We start from the raw sequence: 12,508 nt of genomic DNA on the forward strand, positions 1-12,508 counted from the left end.
GAAAGCGCGCGGCCGCGAGTCCTGGGCGCCATTTTAGATTCGGTGTCGGGCCGAGGCGCTGAGAGCGAACGCGGTGGCAGCCGCTTGCTGAGGGAATCTCTTGCGGCGCCGGGGGTCCGGGAACAAGGACGCAGACGGCGCGGGACTGAGGAGGAAGGCTTTTCTCTGGGCAGCCGGAGCCGCAAAGGTGGAGCCTCGTTGGCGCCCTCCGCGGGACCAGCGCCTCGGATGCGGGCGGAGCGCGGGGGGCCGCGGCCGCGGGAGCGCGAAGCGGGGGTCCCGGGGCGCCTCATGTGAGAGCCGCGGGACCAGCCGCCGCCGCCGTCCCCGGAGCACGGGGTGTTGTGTGGGGGAAGCCGCCCCCGGCAGCAGGTAACGGCGGAGGGGCAGGGCCGAGCCCCGCTGCGACCGCGGACGGTCTGTGGGCGGGCCGGGGGGGCGCGGGGCCCGGGCGCGCGTGGGCCGTTCCTCGCGAGCGCCGGGCGCGGCGCGGGGCGCGGCACCCAGACCTTGGCGCTAGCTTGGGGGCGTTTCCCCGCAGTGCCTGCTTCAGAACATGTCAACAAGGCGTGGTGCGTGTGCGGCGGCCGCCTGCAGCCCTTGGCGGGGGTGGGTGACAGGCCCCGGGGAGCTCGCGCCCTGTGGGGTCTCCCGGCTTCGGCTACGCCTGTGCTGGTAGCTTGAGAAATGAGGCACTGAAATTTTGTCAAAGCAAACTGCCCAGGGTGGGGCGCAGGAGAAATGTCCGGGAAAGCCAATCGGTGGGGAGGTGGCGCAGGGAGGAGGGTACGCCCCCGCCGCTTAGCCAAGCGGAAAACTTGGTCAACTCGTGTTGAGCGGCTTCGCGCCTCCCTGGGGCGTGGGCAGTCCTTCAGCGGGGGTTGCAGACAGGGGTCAGGAGGCAGCTCTGTAAATGGTCTGCATTCCAAGCTTAGAGGTGAGACCGATCGTCTTTATTTTGTTGTTGCTAGTGATGTCCAGTTGAGTGACCCAGATCTTTTAATTGAAATTCTCCTTTTCTAATTTGGAAAAAAAAAAAGTCACCAATCTCTGAAATATTTATAAAAATACCATCAACTCTCTGTATATGATCAGTGGACAGATTTTCGCCACTATGCGCTCTCTAACCATTTAGTTGTCAGTTAACCTCTTTATATCGTTTTATTCTTTTTATTTCAGCCAAAGAATGCATTTTAGTTTGATATTAGTAAAAGCAGAACAGAAGGGAACTGTGATGCCAAAATAGACTTTTAGAGCTAAGTACAAATGGGCTTTTAAAATTACTGCATGCCCAGTGTAAAAGTGCCTAATAAAACGATGGACACAGCTAGCTATTCACTTCCGGTGTTCATCTAATGATGAAGTCAACTGCTCCTTTCAAAGTTTTCTTTTTTTTTGAGACAGGGTCTCACTGTGCCACCCAGGCTGGAGTGAAGTGGCGCCATCTCGGCTCTAGGGATCCTCCCACTCTATGCTCTGGAGTAGCTGTTACTACGGGCGCGGGCCACCATGCCATGCTGATTTTTGTATTTTTTATAGAAACAGGTTTCACCGTGTTGCCCAGGCTAGTCTCGAACTCCTGAGCTCGAGCGATCAGGCCGCCTTGTCTTCCCAAAGTGTTGGGATTACAGGTGTGAGCCATCGCACCCACTATGCCCAGCCTTCCCTCGAAAGTTTTTGGAAATGAGTTAGCTCACTAACTCCTTGTGTTGCTCAGCTGGTCTGTGGTCTTTCCTCAGTTTGCTGTTTAGCAGTTTGTAGTAATATCAGTCCCTCACCAAAAGCTCTAGTGGCCTAAGTTGAATTATTTCGGGCCTCGAAACGTTGCAGGAAATTAAACTGCCAGAGTCCTGAAGAGGCCTAGTTTTGGTGCTCTAGATTTCTGTTGTCTAGAGTCTCATTGACATTCTATAGTACAGCTCGGTCCTCCACACTCCTGTTCAGATGTAAGAGGTGTTTTCACTTGGACAAAAGTAGGAATTACAGGGTCCATTGATGTAAATTTTGCAGGCTGGATGATGCTCTGAGTTGTTTTAAATTTCTGTATAGCAGAGTTTCATGTGTAAATAGATTTAATAAGATTATTAAAGTAGTGTAAATTTTTTCATACATAAATGAAAGCAACTTGGAAAAATTGACATTTAAAATTTTTATTGTGTCTACTCACTTCTGTTATTTTCATGCATAAATGAGGATAGTGCAGACGCTATTTTTATTGGAATTTGGCCTTAAATTTTTTTCTGTTGCTTAATGCACTATAATTGTGACATAGCCATATTACGTACAGCAATTTACAGACTTAATTTGGCTATTTGTAAAGTGGTAGGTGCCTAAAATATGCTTTGGCGATCATACAGTGTTTTTATATCTAGATCAAGCGATGGTGTACCTTAGTGTGCCTTAGTGCTGCATACTGTTAAAAAAGATTTTGTCAGTTTTTTAATCCTAAACTTGGAAAGGTATTTAAGTACACTTTATTTGAAATAGTACTATAATAGACAAAAGAAAGTTTCAATTTTTAGGGCCAGTAAGGTATTAGCAAAGATTATGTGAATAGGACTACCATTTTATTTTTGTTTATATATCCATATACTCTAAAATGAATCATTCCATCTTTAAGTTGACTTGTTCTGGTTTTAGAAGATTATTCTCTAGAAACAGGCAATCACTATTCTGTAATAAGATGTAGAAATTATGAAGACTCCTTCATTCTTTTTTGAATCTCTGTATCTCAAAATCATGAGTTTTAGGTGGTCAAAAGAGAAATTATAAGCTCTGGATAGCAAACACTCTGTTCTTTGACCCAAATTTTATATAATAAAATTAAAGTAAGCCTCAGGGTAAGTTAAAGCAGAAAAATGGGTCATAATGATGGCGTTATCTCAACCTCTAGTGAGACATTGTTATTAGAAGAGACTTATTAAAGTTTGCAATGTAGATTATACACTTTAAACATAAAAAAAAAAAATCTGTTCTTAGAGTCACACATAAGTTCCAGTCTTCTATCAAACTTCCTTCTTGCTGTCACCTGTGTCATTCTATTTTCTCTCTGTTTCTCCCCCTGCTTAATAGGGTATACGTAATTTACTTCACTTTATTCACATAGTTGGGAGTAGGAGCAGTGAGGAATAGGCAGTTTATTGCACATGTACTAAGACCTCTTAGACTGACTTTCATGGCATTAAGGTCAGAGGCCTCTGCCATTTTCTTTTTACTCTCCAGCCGCCAGTCCTCTTTCACAAGTTTTGCGAGCTACTGGATGGAGAACGTCTGCAGAAACATTTGTTTTACAGTAATGCATATGCATATCCTTCATCCCACACAGGAATTAGAAATTGTTTTATGCTCATAGGCCAGAAAAGAGTTGGAGCAACAGGCCATCTTTTTGAAAGGTTGTGACCCCAAGTTTAGGTCGAAACGACTCCCTGCCAGAACTGTTCTCTAGAAACAAGTGTTACAGGCTCTAAACTAAATAACTACCAGAGTGTCTGCAGCCATTTAGTTTAGAGCTTGCTATACTTTTCCAACAAACAAATCAAAACAAGACCTTTAAAAAAAATCCAATTACACAGTAATGCATTGATACTAAAAAAATGTGTAAAATGTAAAAGGGAAAAAATATTCACAAGAAGAAAAAATTACCTGTAATCTGACATCTACTGTTGGTTATTATAATAATTCAGTAAGTCTACTTCCAGGGTGTGTCTTCTCATACACAAGCTCTCTCACTCTCGCGCGCGCGCGCGCACACACACACACACACACTCTTTCTCTTTGTGTCTCTCTCTCTCTCTCTCTCTCTCTCTCTCTCTCTCCCTCTCTCTCTCTCCATATTAAAGCAAAAATAGAGCTGGTTTGATGGTGCATGCAGTTACTCAGGGGGCTGAGGTGGAAAGATTGTTTGATCTCAGGAAGTCAAGGCGACAGGGAGCCATGATCGTGCCACTGCACTCCAGCCTGGGTGACAGAGCGAGACCCTTTCTTGAATAAATGAATTGAATGAATGAATGAATCATTCTTTGCCTTCTGGTTGGTAACCCCAGTTTTTAGTGTGTTATGTACTTTAATGTCATTAGTGCTGGACTGCTTTCCTAGACAACAATCCTATCTCAACAGTTCAGTCATATCTCCCCTTTGAAAAGCCTTAGAGTATTGCATTTCTTACAGAAACCTTATGTTTTATTAGACTCATTTTGCAAATCGAAGCACAGGAAGATCAAGTAATTTAATTTGTTCAGAGCCACATAGCCAATGAAAGGTAGAGCCAGAATTTAAACCCAAGGAACTTGGTTCCAGAGCCCATTCTCTAACCATAATACTATTTTGCCATCAAAAACCAATCTTTCAAAGAAACTAATGGAATTAAAGTGCTAAGAGTACATAGAATAAACACATAGGTATAATTCAGAAACACAACTTGGGGAAAACAGTGCAATAGTAAGTGATGTATTTGAAGAAGAAGCTATTTCCAGAACAAACCATTCACAGTAGGGTTGGTTTCACTTATTTTAGGCAGAGTTAGAAATGTCTTGCACTAACACGCCATTGCCTGTTCATGGCAGGGTGTGGTTTCAGGAAGAAACTGTTCCACCTCAGATCATTAGGCATTAAGAGTCTCATAGGGAGCATGAAATCTAGATCCCTCACATACACATTTCACAATAAAGTTCACACTCCTATGGGAATCTAATGTAGCTGCTGATATGACAGGAGGGAGGAGCTCAGGTGTAGCTTGCTCACTTACTGCTGTGGGGCCTGGTTCTGGTCCTTGCTGACCAGAACCACAGGACCCCTGTATAGACTATTAAATGTGGAAGGTCTCTTGGCTGCTTAATATCTTCTCTGGAGGTTCTTGGGACCTTAGTCTGCCTCAAATTCAAGAACAAATATCCTTAGATTACTCTTAAGAAACTTTTACAAAGCATCACTATATAGGTTCCCTTTTATATTCATTTTAGTTAGGTTGACCACAACTTTTGAAATACAAATTCTTGGCTTAGTTTCAAAATCACAATAATCTTTCCCCCATGTAGTATATACTGTATGTTATACTGATAAATGTAAATGTTTAAAAACATGCCAAAGATGTATAAAATTTATAAAACCATAGTTGGCCTTCATTGGCATTTTCATAATAGTTTGTTTAGTATTCTTTAATCTTTAATACTGATCCAGTTCTTCCTGAATGTTTATGTTTGTGTATATAAATGCATCTCAGTGACAGAAGAATTAATTTGGGGTTTATTTCTATTCAAAAGTTGAGTAGAAAAAAACTGATACATTTTTTTGAATAGGATGAAACGAGGAGGAAGAGATAGTGATTGTAATTCATCAGAAGAAGGAACTGCAGAGAAATCCAAGAAACTGAGGACTACAAATGAGCATTCTCAGACTTGTGATTGGGGTAATCTCCTTCAGGACATTATTCTCCAAGTGTTTAAGTATTTGCCTCTTCTTGACCGGGCTCATGCTTCACAAGTTTGCCGCAACTGGAACCAGGTATTTCACATGCCTGACTTGTGGAGATGTTTTGAATTTGAACTGAATCAGCCAGCTACATCTTATTTGAAAGCTACCCATCCAGAGCTGATCAAACAGATTATTAAAAGACATTCAAACCATCTACAATATGTCAGCTTCAAGGTAATGTTTTAAATCTGTCTTTTAAAAGATATTTTTGGTGGCTTTTGTTTCCTAAACCAGTACATCTTCTCATGCCTTTAAAATGTTTGCTTTTTCAGGGAAAATGCTTCAAAATTTAGAATTATCATATACCTTAGAAACTGTCACAGAATAATTATTATATTTGATGGAGCTAAATTCCTTTGTTAATTATTAATAATTTCTTAGAAGAGCAAAAGCAGCCACTAAATTAATGTAAGTCATTGATAAAGCAGTGAATTACATTGAATTATTGTGAACAAATTTGAGGAAAAAGAAATATCTAATAAATAAAAACTGGCGAGATTATAATTGAGTAGAACTTTAATTGCTGTTTCTGTCTAACAGGAACTTAGTGTTACTTAATGATAGCTTTTTGAAATGGGATCTTCAAATGAAAATAAACTATGTAGAAGGTTTAGGTGAATATATTTTAGAAATAAAAAAAGGTACATGGAAGAATGCCGAAGGAAACTGTATTTCTTTTTGCTGCTGGAAGAAAGGTATTGGAAATCATGCAGTGATAAGATAAATGAAGTGGGTGGCTTTTTGAGATATCCAGAATAGTTTAAGAAATTCTAGCTGGATATGGGCACCTGTATTCCCATAATCCCAGCTTCTGAGGAGGCTGCAGCAGGAAGATTGTGTGAGCCCAGGAGTTTGAGGTTGCAGTGTGCTACAATTTTGTGCATCAGTACTCCAGCCTGGGTGACAGAGCAAGACCCTGTCTTCTATTTTAAAAAATAAAGAAATCACAGTGGTTTGTGTGTGTGAGGCTTGTCATGTTTTGTTTGGGGGATGAATAATGAATGTGGGCATGTTTACTGAACCTTTATAAACACCAGGTTTTTTGGTAGCAAATAACTTATTAAAAAAAAAAAACAAAAAAAAAACTGCATGAGTACTTGCTTTACTTGTATGTAGCAGTTGCTGAACAGTCCAGGTAGGCAAAACAGTGGTTCATAACCCAGAGCTTTTTGCCATACTAAGATCCTATCTTCCCTCAAAGAGTGTAATTTCCTCTTAGATGGAGATTATCTGCTTATTTCCCCATGTGTGTCCAAGGATGAGGAGAGAATTAATGATGGGAATAGTTGGATATGTTTTTGCCTTTTTTTTCCAGAAAAATGCACAAAGGCACTTAGGCCACTGATTGTCAGGTTTTACAAATAAAAATGTAAGATGAGTATTTAAATATGAATTTGAAATAATCAGTGAATAATTTTTAGTGTAGTTACATTCCATTTAATGTTTGGGGCATCTTTAGTACTAAAAAATGTCTGTTGTTTACCTGAAATTTAAATTTAATTGGATGTCTTGTATAATATCTTGCAATTCTAACTGGGGGTAAGGGCAGGGGGTTGAAACACAAATTCAGGACTCATCCCCATACCCCCAGGGAAAAAGCCTGAAGAGGTTTCTGTTTGGCTTTAGTCATCTTTGATTTGTCTAAGAGTGTTCTAATGGTAAATCATATACAAAGATGAGTATAATACATTAATCTGATAGGTCTTAAAGTCCATTTCCATCTAGTAGATTTGCTGGGTCGTTTTTATTCTTTTACAGCCCTGTGATACAATTCAGATATATCTAACTAGTATGACCCTCATAAAATCATTTGTGCAAAAGTTTAACATTTTTATTAGGGTTTATTTTCCTGAGGAAATAATTTCTGATTTACAAAAAAGAGTCATATCACAGGATTTTTTGGTCTCTCCTGATAGCCTTCACTGATTATAGACCAAGGAGGCTTAAAGTTAGAATTTTTAGTCTAGAACAGTGGTTCTCAAACTTTATGTTTATCAAAATCACTTGTAGGACTTGTAAAGCCAAAAATTGCTGATCCTAACCCAACAGTTTCTGATTGAGATGGTCTGGGTTAGGTATGAACATTTGCATGTTAACAAGTTCCCAGGTGATGTTGATGCTGCTGGTCCAGGGACCACGTATTGTCTATGATAGGTAGCTCTGAAACTAATATAATTAGCACATTAGTTTTACAACCCACTCTTAACATTTTTGGGATAAAGTAATGTATATGAATCTGGAAATTAAGCATATCCTTGTAACTATTGTTTTATGGCACTTGCTTCCCAGGAAACAGCTAACTTTCTAATGGAAGAGCTCCTTACATCCTTGAGGGGCTTTTTTGGCCCTATTATCCTTCCCTTAGGAAATGTCTACAAGAAGTATGTGTGAGAATGGCTACCTTTTATTTAGTTTAAGGTTTCCATGCCTCGCTGGTCCAGTACTCTCGTTTTACTTCACATTTATCTTCCCATTAGTAACATTAATGTTGAATCCCAGTGTGATACACCTGAACATTTTGAGTGAATACTCAGTTTCTAGTGCCTTGAAACATGCATACCATAGACACTGTATTTACATGTATTATATGATCTGCTACCAAATAATTATTTTTTAAAGACTATAAATTGATTTATTTTTATTCCATTAGTTTATACTGTCACTTTGTAATAAATCAGTGTAAAAGCCAACATTAAATATGTCTCTTATCATAATAAAAGCTAGGTCTTGTCTTGACAATTGCCCTTATCCTTTTTCAGAGAGACTCAGAAAAGGCTAAAGTTGGAGGTGAGGGTGGAGGATTGATGATTGAAAGAATACTCTTTTAAGTTCTAATGCAATAAACTAGTAATGATACTTAATATGTGCACAGAGAAATACAAATATACACATGCGTAATCTCTTTGAGGTCTGGGTTTTTGGGGGAAAAAAGTAAAAAAAAAAAAAATATATATATATATATACACACACACACACACACACGAGTAATTGGTGTTTCTTAGGTGGACAGCAGCAAGGAATCAGCTGAAGCAGCTTGTGATATACTGTCTCAACTTGTGAATTGCTCTTTAAAAACACTTGGACTTATTTCAACTGCTCGACCAAGCTTTATGGATTTACCAAAGGTATCTGCTCTTTTTGTTTTATTGTCTGTTACTGAGAAATCCAGTGAAGGTCTAACCTTTTTTTTTTTTTTTTTTTAATCATTTGTACTTCTAAATTGGTATGGCTAAAGAAATTTACAGAGGAGTCTATAGGAAGTATTAAAAGAAACTCTCTAAGTAAAAGAGTCAAGCATATTAGAAAAAAAGGGACACACAGATGCTTATTTTGGGGCTTCCAGAGCAGATTGGTGAAGTTAGAATCAAAGAATAATGGCGAGTACCAGTATTGAGAGCAGTTACAGCTTATAAAATCTTCTGGCAAATGTTCTGTAAAGATTTAATCTTGACCAGAGTTAGTATCAGCAGAGTTTAGATTAATTTACAGACTGAAAGACATCCTTTTTTTGGGTAAAAAGTTAACATATATTCATATATGTATTCTAATGTGATAAATCAGAGAGCATGTCTCTCTCCCTCACAACTATTCTCTTAAAATAAAAAATTAAGAAGGGTGTATTTTTAGAAAGGCAACTGATAAAGGTGGCTGACTATGTTAGCTAATGGTTAGTAGCTAACATTAATTTGAATTCAACATTCAACATTAATTTAAAAGTTTTTTCCCAGAGGACACTGAAAACTAAAATATAGACATCCTTTTAAGTAGCTAGTAGTAAATTTAATATACTAGGTTGATTGAGGAAGGAATATAACTAAATTGAATATCTATTAGAACCCAGGTGGTTGTTTCAATGGAATTTCTGTACCATATAAATCACCAGTTGATTTCAAAGTCTTCATTGATTTATATCAGCAGTTTATGTCAAAGTGTTAATTGATTTTGAAACATTTTCATTACATATGTACATTTTGAGATAGAATGTTTTTCTTCATATATGAAATAAGGGAAATATACAGGAGAATCTGGTTGTCTTAATATTTTAAGATCTTAAGTACAGAAGTTAGATCATCGTGGTACTCTGACTTAATGTGTAAAAGTCTCTGGATAACCATGTAATTTTTGGATTTCTATCCTTTTTTCAATTTTGGGGTGATTCTAAGTCTCCTTTTTGAGCAGTCCAAGTGATTCTGATTAAGATGGTTTAAGGAACTCGCTCTAAGAAGTACTTGTTGTATGGTGTAGTACCACCTTGAAGCTTCAAATGGGAAATGAAACAATCTGAAATGATTTTTAGTGTAACTACATAGCGAAAATACAAATATACATACTGACTCATATGATATATATAAAATATACCGTATTAAAAGATATGTTGAACATAATTTTTTTTTCTTATCACTGTGCATATATCTAGTACTAATTTGGTAACCATGAATGCAGCTAATGGAAATAATGCTTCTTTCCTCATTGAGTCTAGGATACTTACACTGTTTTTCTTTTTTTCTTTTCCTTTTATAGCTTTTGTAGATTGAAGTAGGGTGTTGCTGTATTTTGGAAATCCTGAGAGAACTGAAGAGAATATAGAGGAAATGTTTTTGACCAGAGCTTAATTGGGGAAATGGGGAAAGATGTCAGTGATGCAGTCATTAGACTATAAATGAAATGTGTTTGTACAAGATATAATTGAGTTTGATATGAAAATACTAGGAGAGCGATGTTAACATTTAAGTAGTTAAGTGGTTACTTAATCCAAATCTAGGTGGTTAACCAGTTATTTAATCACAGTACGGAAAAAGTAAAGACCGAGAAGGTAGTGTTTTGGCTGGGTGTGGTGGCTTACACCTGTAATCAGAGCACCTTGGGAAGCCAAGGCAGGAGGTTCCCTCCCTTGTGGCCAAAAGTTTTGAGACTAACCTGGGCAGCATAGCAAGACCCATCTCTACCAAAAAAAAAAAATTAGCTGGGCATGGTGGCTCATACCTGCAGTCCTAGCTACTAGGGAGTATGAAACAAGAGGATTGCTTGAGCTCAGGAGTTCAGGGTTGAAGTGAGCTAAGAAGGTGCCACTGTACTCCAGCCTGAGTGACAAGAACAATACTCTGTCTCAAAAAAAAAAAAAAAGTAATGTGTCATTGTACTTTCCTGGCTTTTAGCCTGCCCTCATCCTTTTTCGCTCCTGTAGAGAATTTATAAAGCTAAGTGGAGCATGAAGTTGGTTTTGTAGAAAGTAATATGTTGGACCATGTATTAGCCTTTCTTTACTCTCCTGGATTCTTTGCCGGGTGGTTTCAACTTCATATCTTAGCTATGATTGAGAGCTGCATACTTTGAGAATGCTTTAATTTCTGTTTGCCTATATTGATTCCTTTAGGTCAAATTCTGTGTCCAACAGATACATACGTGTGTGTGTGTGTGTGTGTGTGTGTGTGTGTGTATACACATACATATGTACATACACATGCAGGGTCCAATCCCACAGGGTCTAGAGGGTGTTCTTTTGTGTGCAGAGACGTTAGATCGCAGGAAAGAAAGACACAGAGTTAAGAGAAGAATTCAGCTGGGCCTGGGGGACCACTACTACCAAGGCATGGAGTCCAGTAGTGGCCCTGAATGCCTGGACGTGCTGATATTTATTGTATATAAGGTATGGGGGCAGGGTCAGGAGAGTGACTCATCTGACATGATTGATAGGGTCAAGCAAATCACATGCTTACAGTACAGGGGGCTCCTCCCTTTCAGGTAGACGCTGTAAGGAGGGGAGGCACATACATCAGCTTCTTTCTATGCACTTATTAGAAAGATCAAAGGCTTTCAGGATTCCTCTGTTCTTACTTCTTATGACTTCTAAGAACTTAAAAAGAGCACCGGTGGGAAAGCAGAGCATGAGAGTGGATAAGGATGGTGACCATCAGAGCACAGCACCACAGAGAGGCATTTAAGTCCCTGGATGTCTGTGGGCAGGCCTGGCTAATGTCAGACCTTCCTTAAGAGCCGGGCAAAGCAGAGTGTTCTCTGGATTCCCCCAGTGAAAGGGAAACTCCCCTTCACAGCCTGCTAAATAGTTGGTGCCTTCCCAGGCACTGGCACTACTGAAAGCCTTGCCTGCTAAGTAATGGGCGCCTTCTCAGGTGCTGGTGCTACTGCAAGGCTCTCACTCTTGCCTCCTGATTACTTTTTACAGTGTACCTTCAGTTCCTAATTATATTTTACCCAATTATGTCTATATATATGACTAAAGTGATTCTACACTACAGTACTAAAGCAAAGATTAATAATAGAGAAAAATGATTTAGTAAGATTGATTATATAATTGACTGTTTCTAAATCGATTTGCTATAACTAATCAGTAAATATATCATTGTACAACTAAGTAATTAGTATATTTGATATCATTGCTATATCTAAGTAATCAGTAAATATATTTGGTATCCTTGCTATATCTAAATAGTCATTTATTATGTTGGGACAGATTGTGTCTTTAGTCACTTCCCTTGGCACCGGGGCAACTTTTTTCCCCACATATACACATAATATATGATGAATGATACTCATTGGTGTGTTTGTGGACAACATACATTAAAGTAGCAGTCTTGAAAATATTGTAGATAACATTTGAAGGAGTTTTAAACTTGGAATTTTAAGTATGATTTTGATTGTTTCAGAATCAAATTTTCTGAGTTTTCATATTTCAAATGAGTCATAGATTTTGAATAGATTATTATGTTAATTTTTTTTTAAATGGAATTTCATTCTCTCTTGTTGCCCAGGCTGGAGTGCAGTGGTGCAATCTCAATTCACTGCAACCTCTGCCTCCCAAGTTCAAGCTATTCTCCCGCCTTAGCCTCTCAAGTAGCTGGGACTACACGTGCCTGGCATCCACGCCCAGCTAATTTTTGTATTTTTAGTATAGACAGGGTTTTACCATGTTGGTTAGGCTGGTCTCGAACTTCTGACCTCAGGTGATCCACTTGTTTGGGCCTCCCAAAATGCTGGGATTATAGGTGTGAGCCACCACGCCTGGCTATTATATTAATTT

At 39.1% G+C, this 12,508-nt stretch overlaps 1 protein-coding gene across 4 annotated transcripts in view; it reads left to right on the forward strand.

Moving 5' to 3' along the window:
* Positions 1-12,508, forward strand: part of FBXL3 (F-box and leucine rich repeat protein 3) — a 25,960-nt gene continuing 13,452 nt past the window's right edge. Inside the window, exons 1-3 of one of the 4 annotated variants that reach the window (XM_039473215.2) lie at positions 1-372; positions 5,295-5,643; positions 8,472-8,594. In XM_039473215.2, the coding sequence (XP_039329149.1) occupies positions 5,296-5,643; positions 8,472-8,594 (471 nt within the window). In that variant the 5' untranslated portion in view covers positions 1-372; position 5,295. The remainder of the gene's footprint in view (positions 373-5,294; positions 5,644-8,471; positions 8,595-12,508) is intronic. The other 3 variants (XM_074387580.1, XM_074387581.1, XM_039473216.2) reach the window with 3 other exon arrangements.

The sequence above is a fragment of the Saimiri boliviensis genome, chromosome 16, assembly GCF_048565385.1.
Source record: "Saimiri boliviensis isolate mSaiBol1 chromosome 16, mSaiBol1.pri, whole genome shotgun sequence".
NCBI lineage: Eukaryota > Metazoa > Chordata > Mammalia > Primates > Cebidae > Saimiri > Saimiri boliviensis.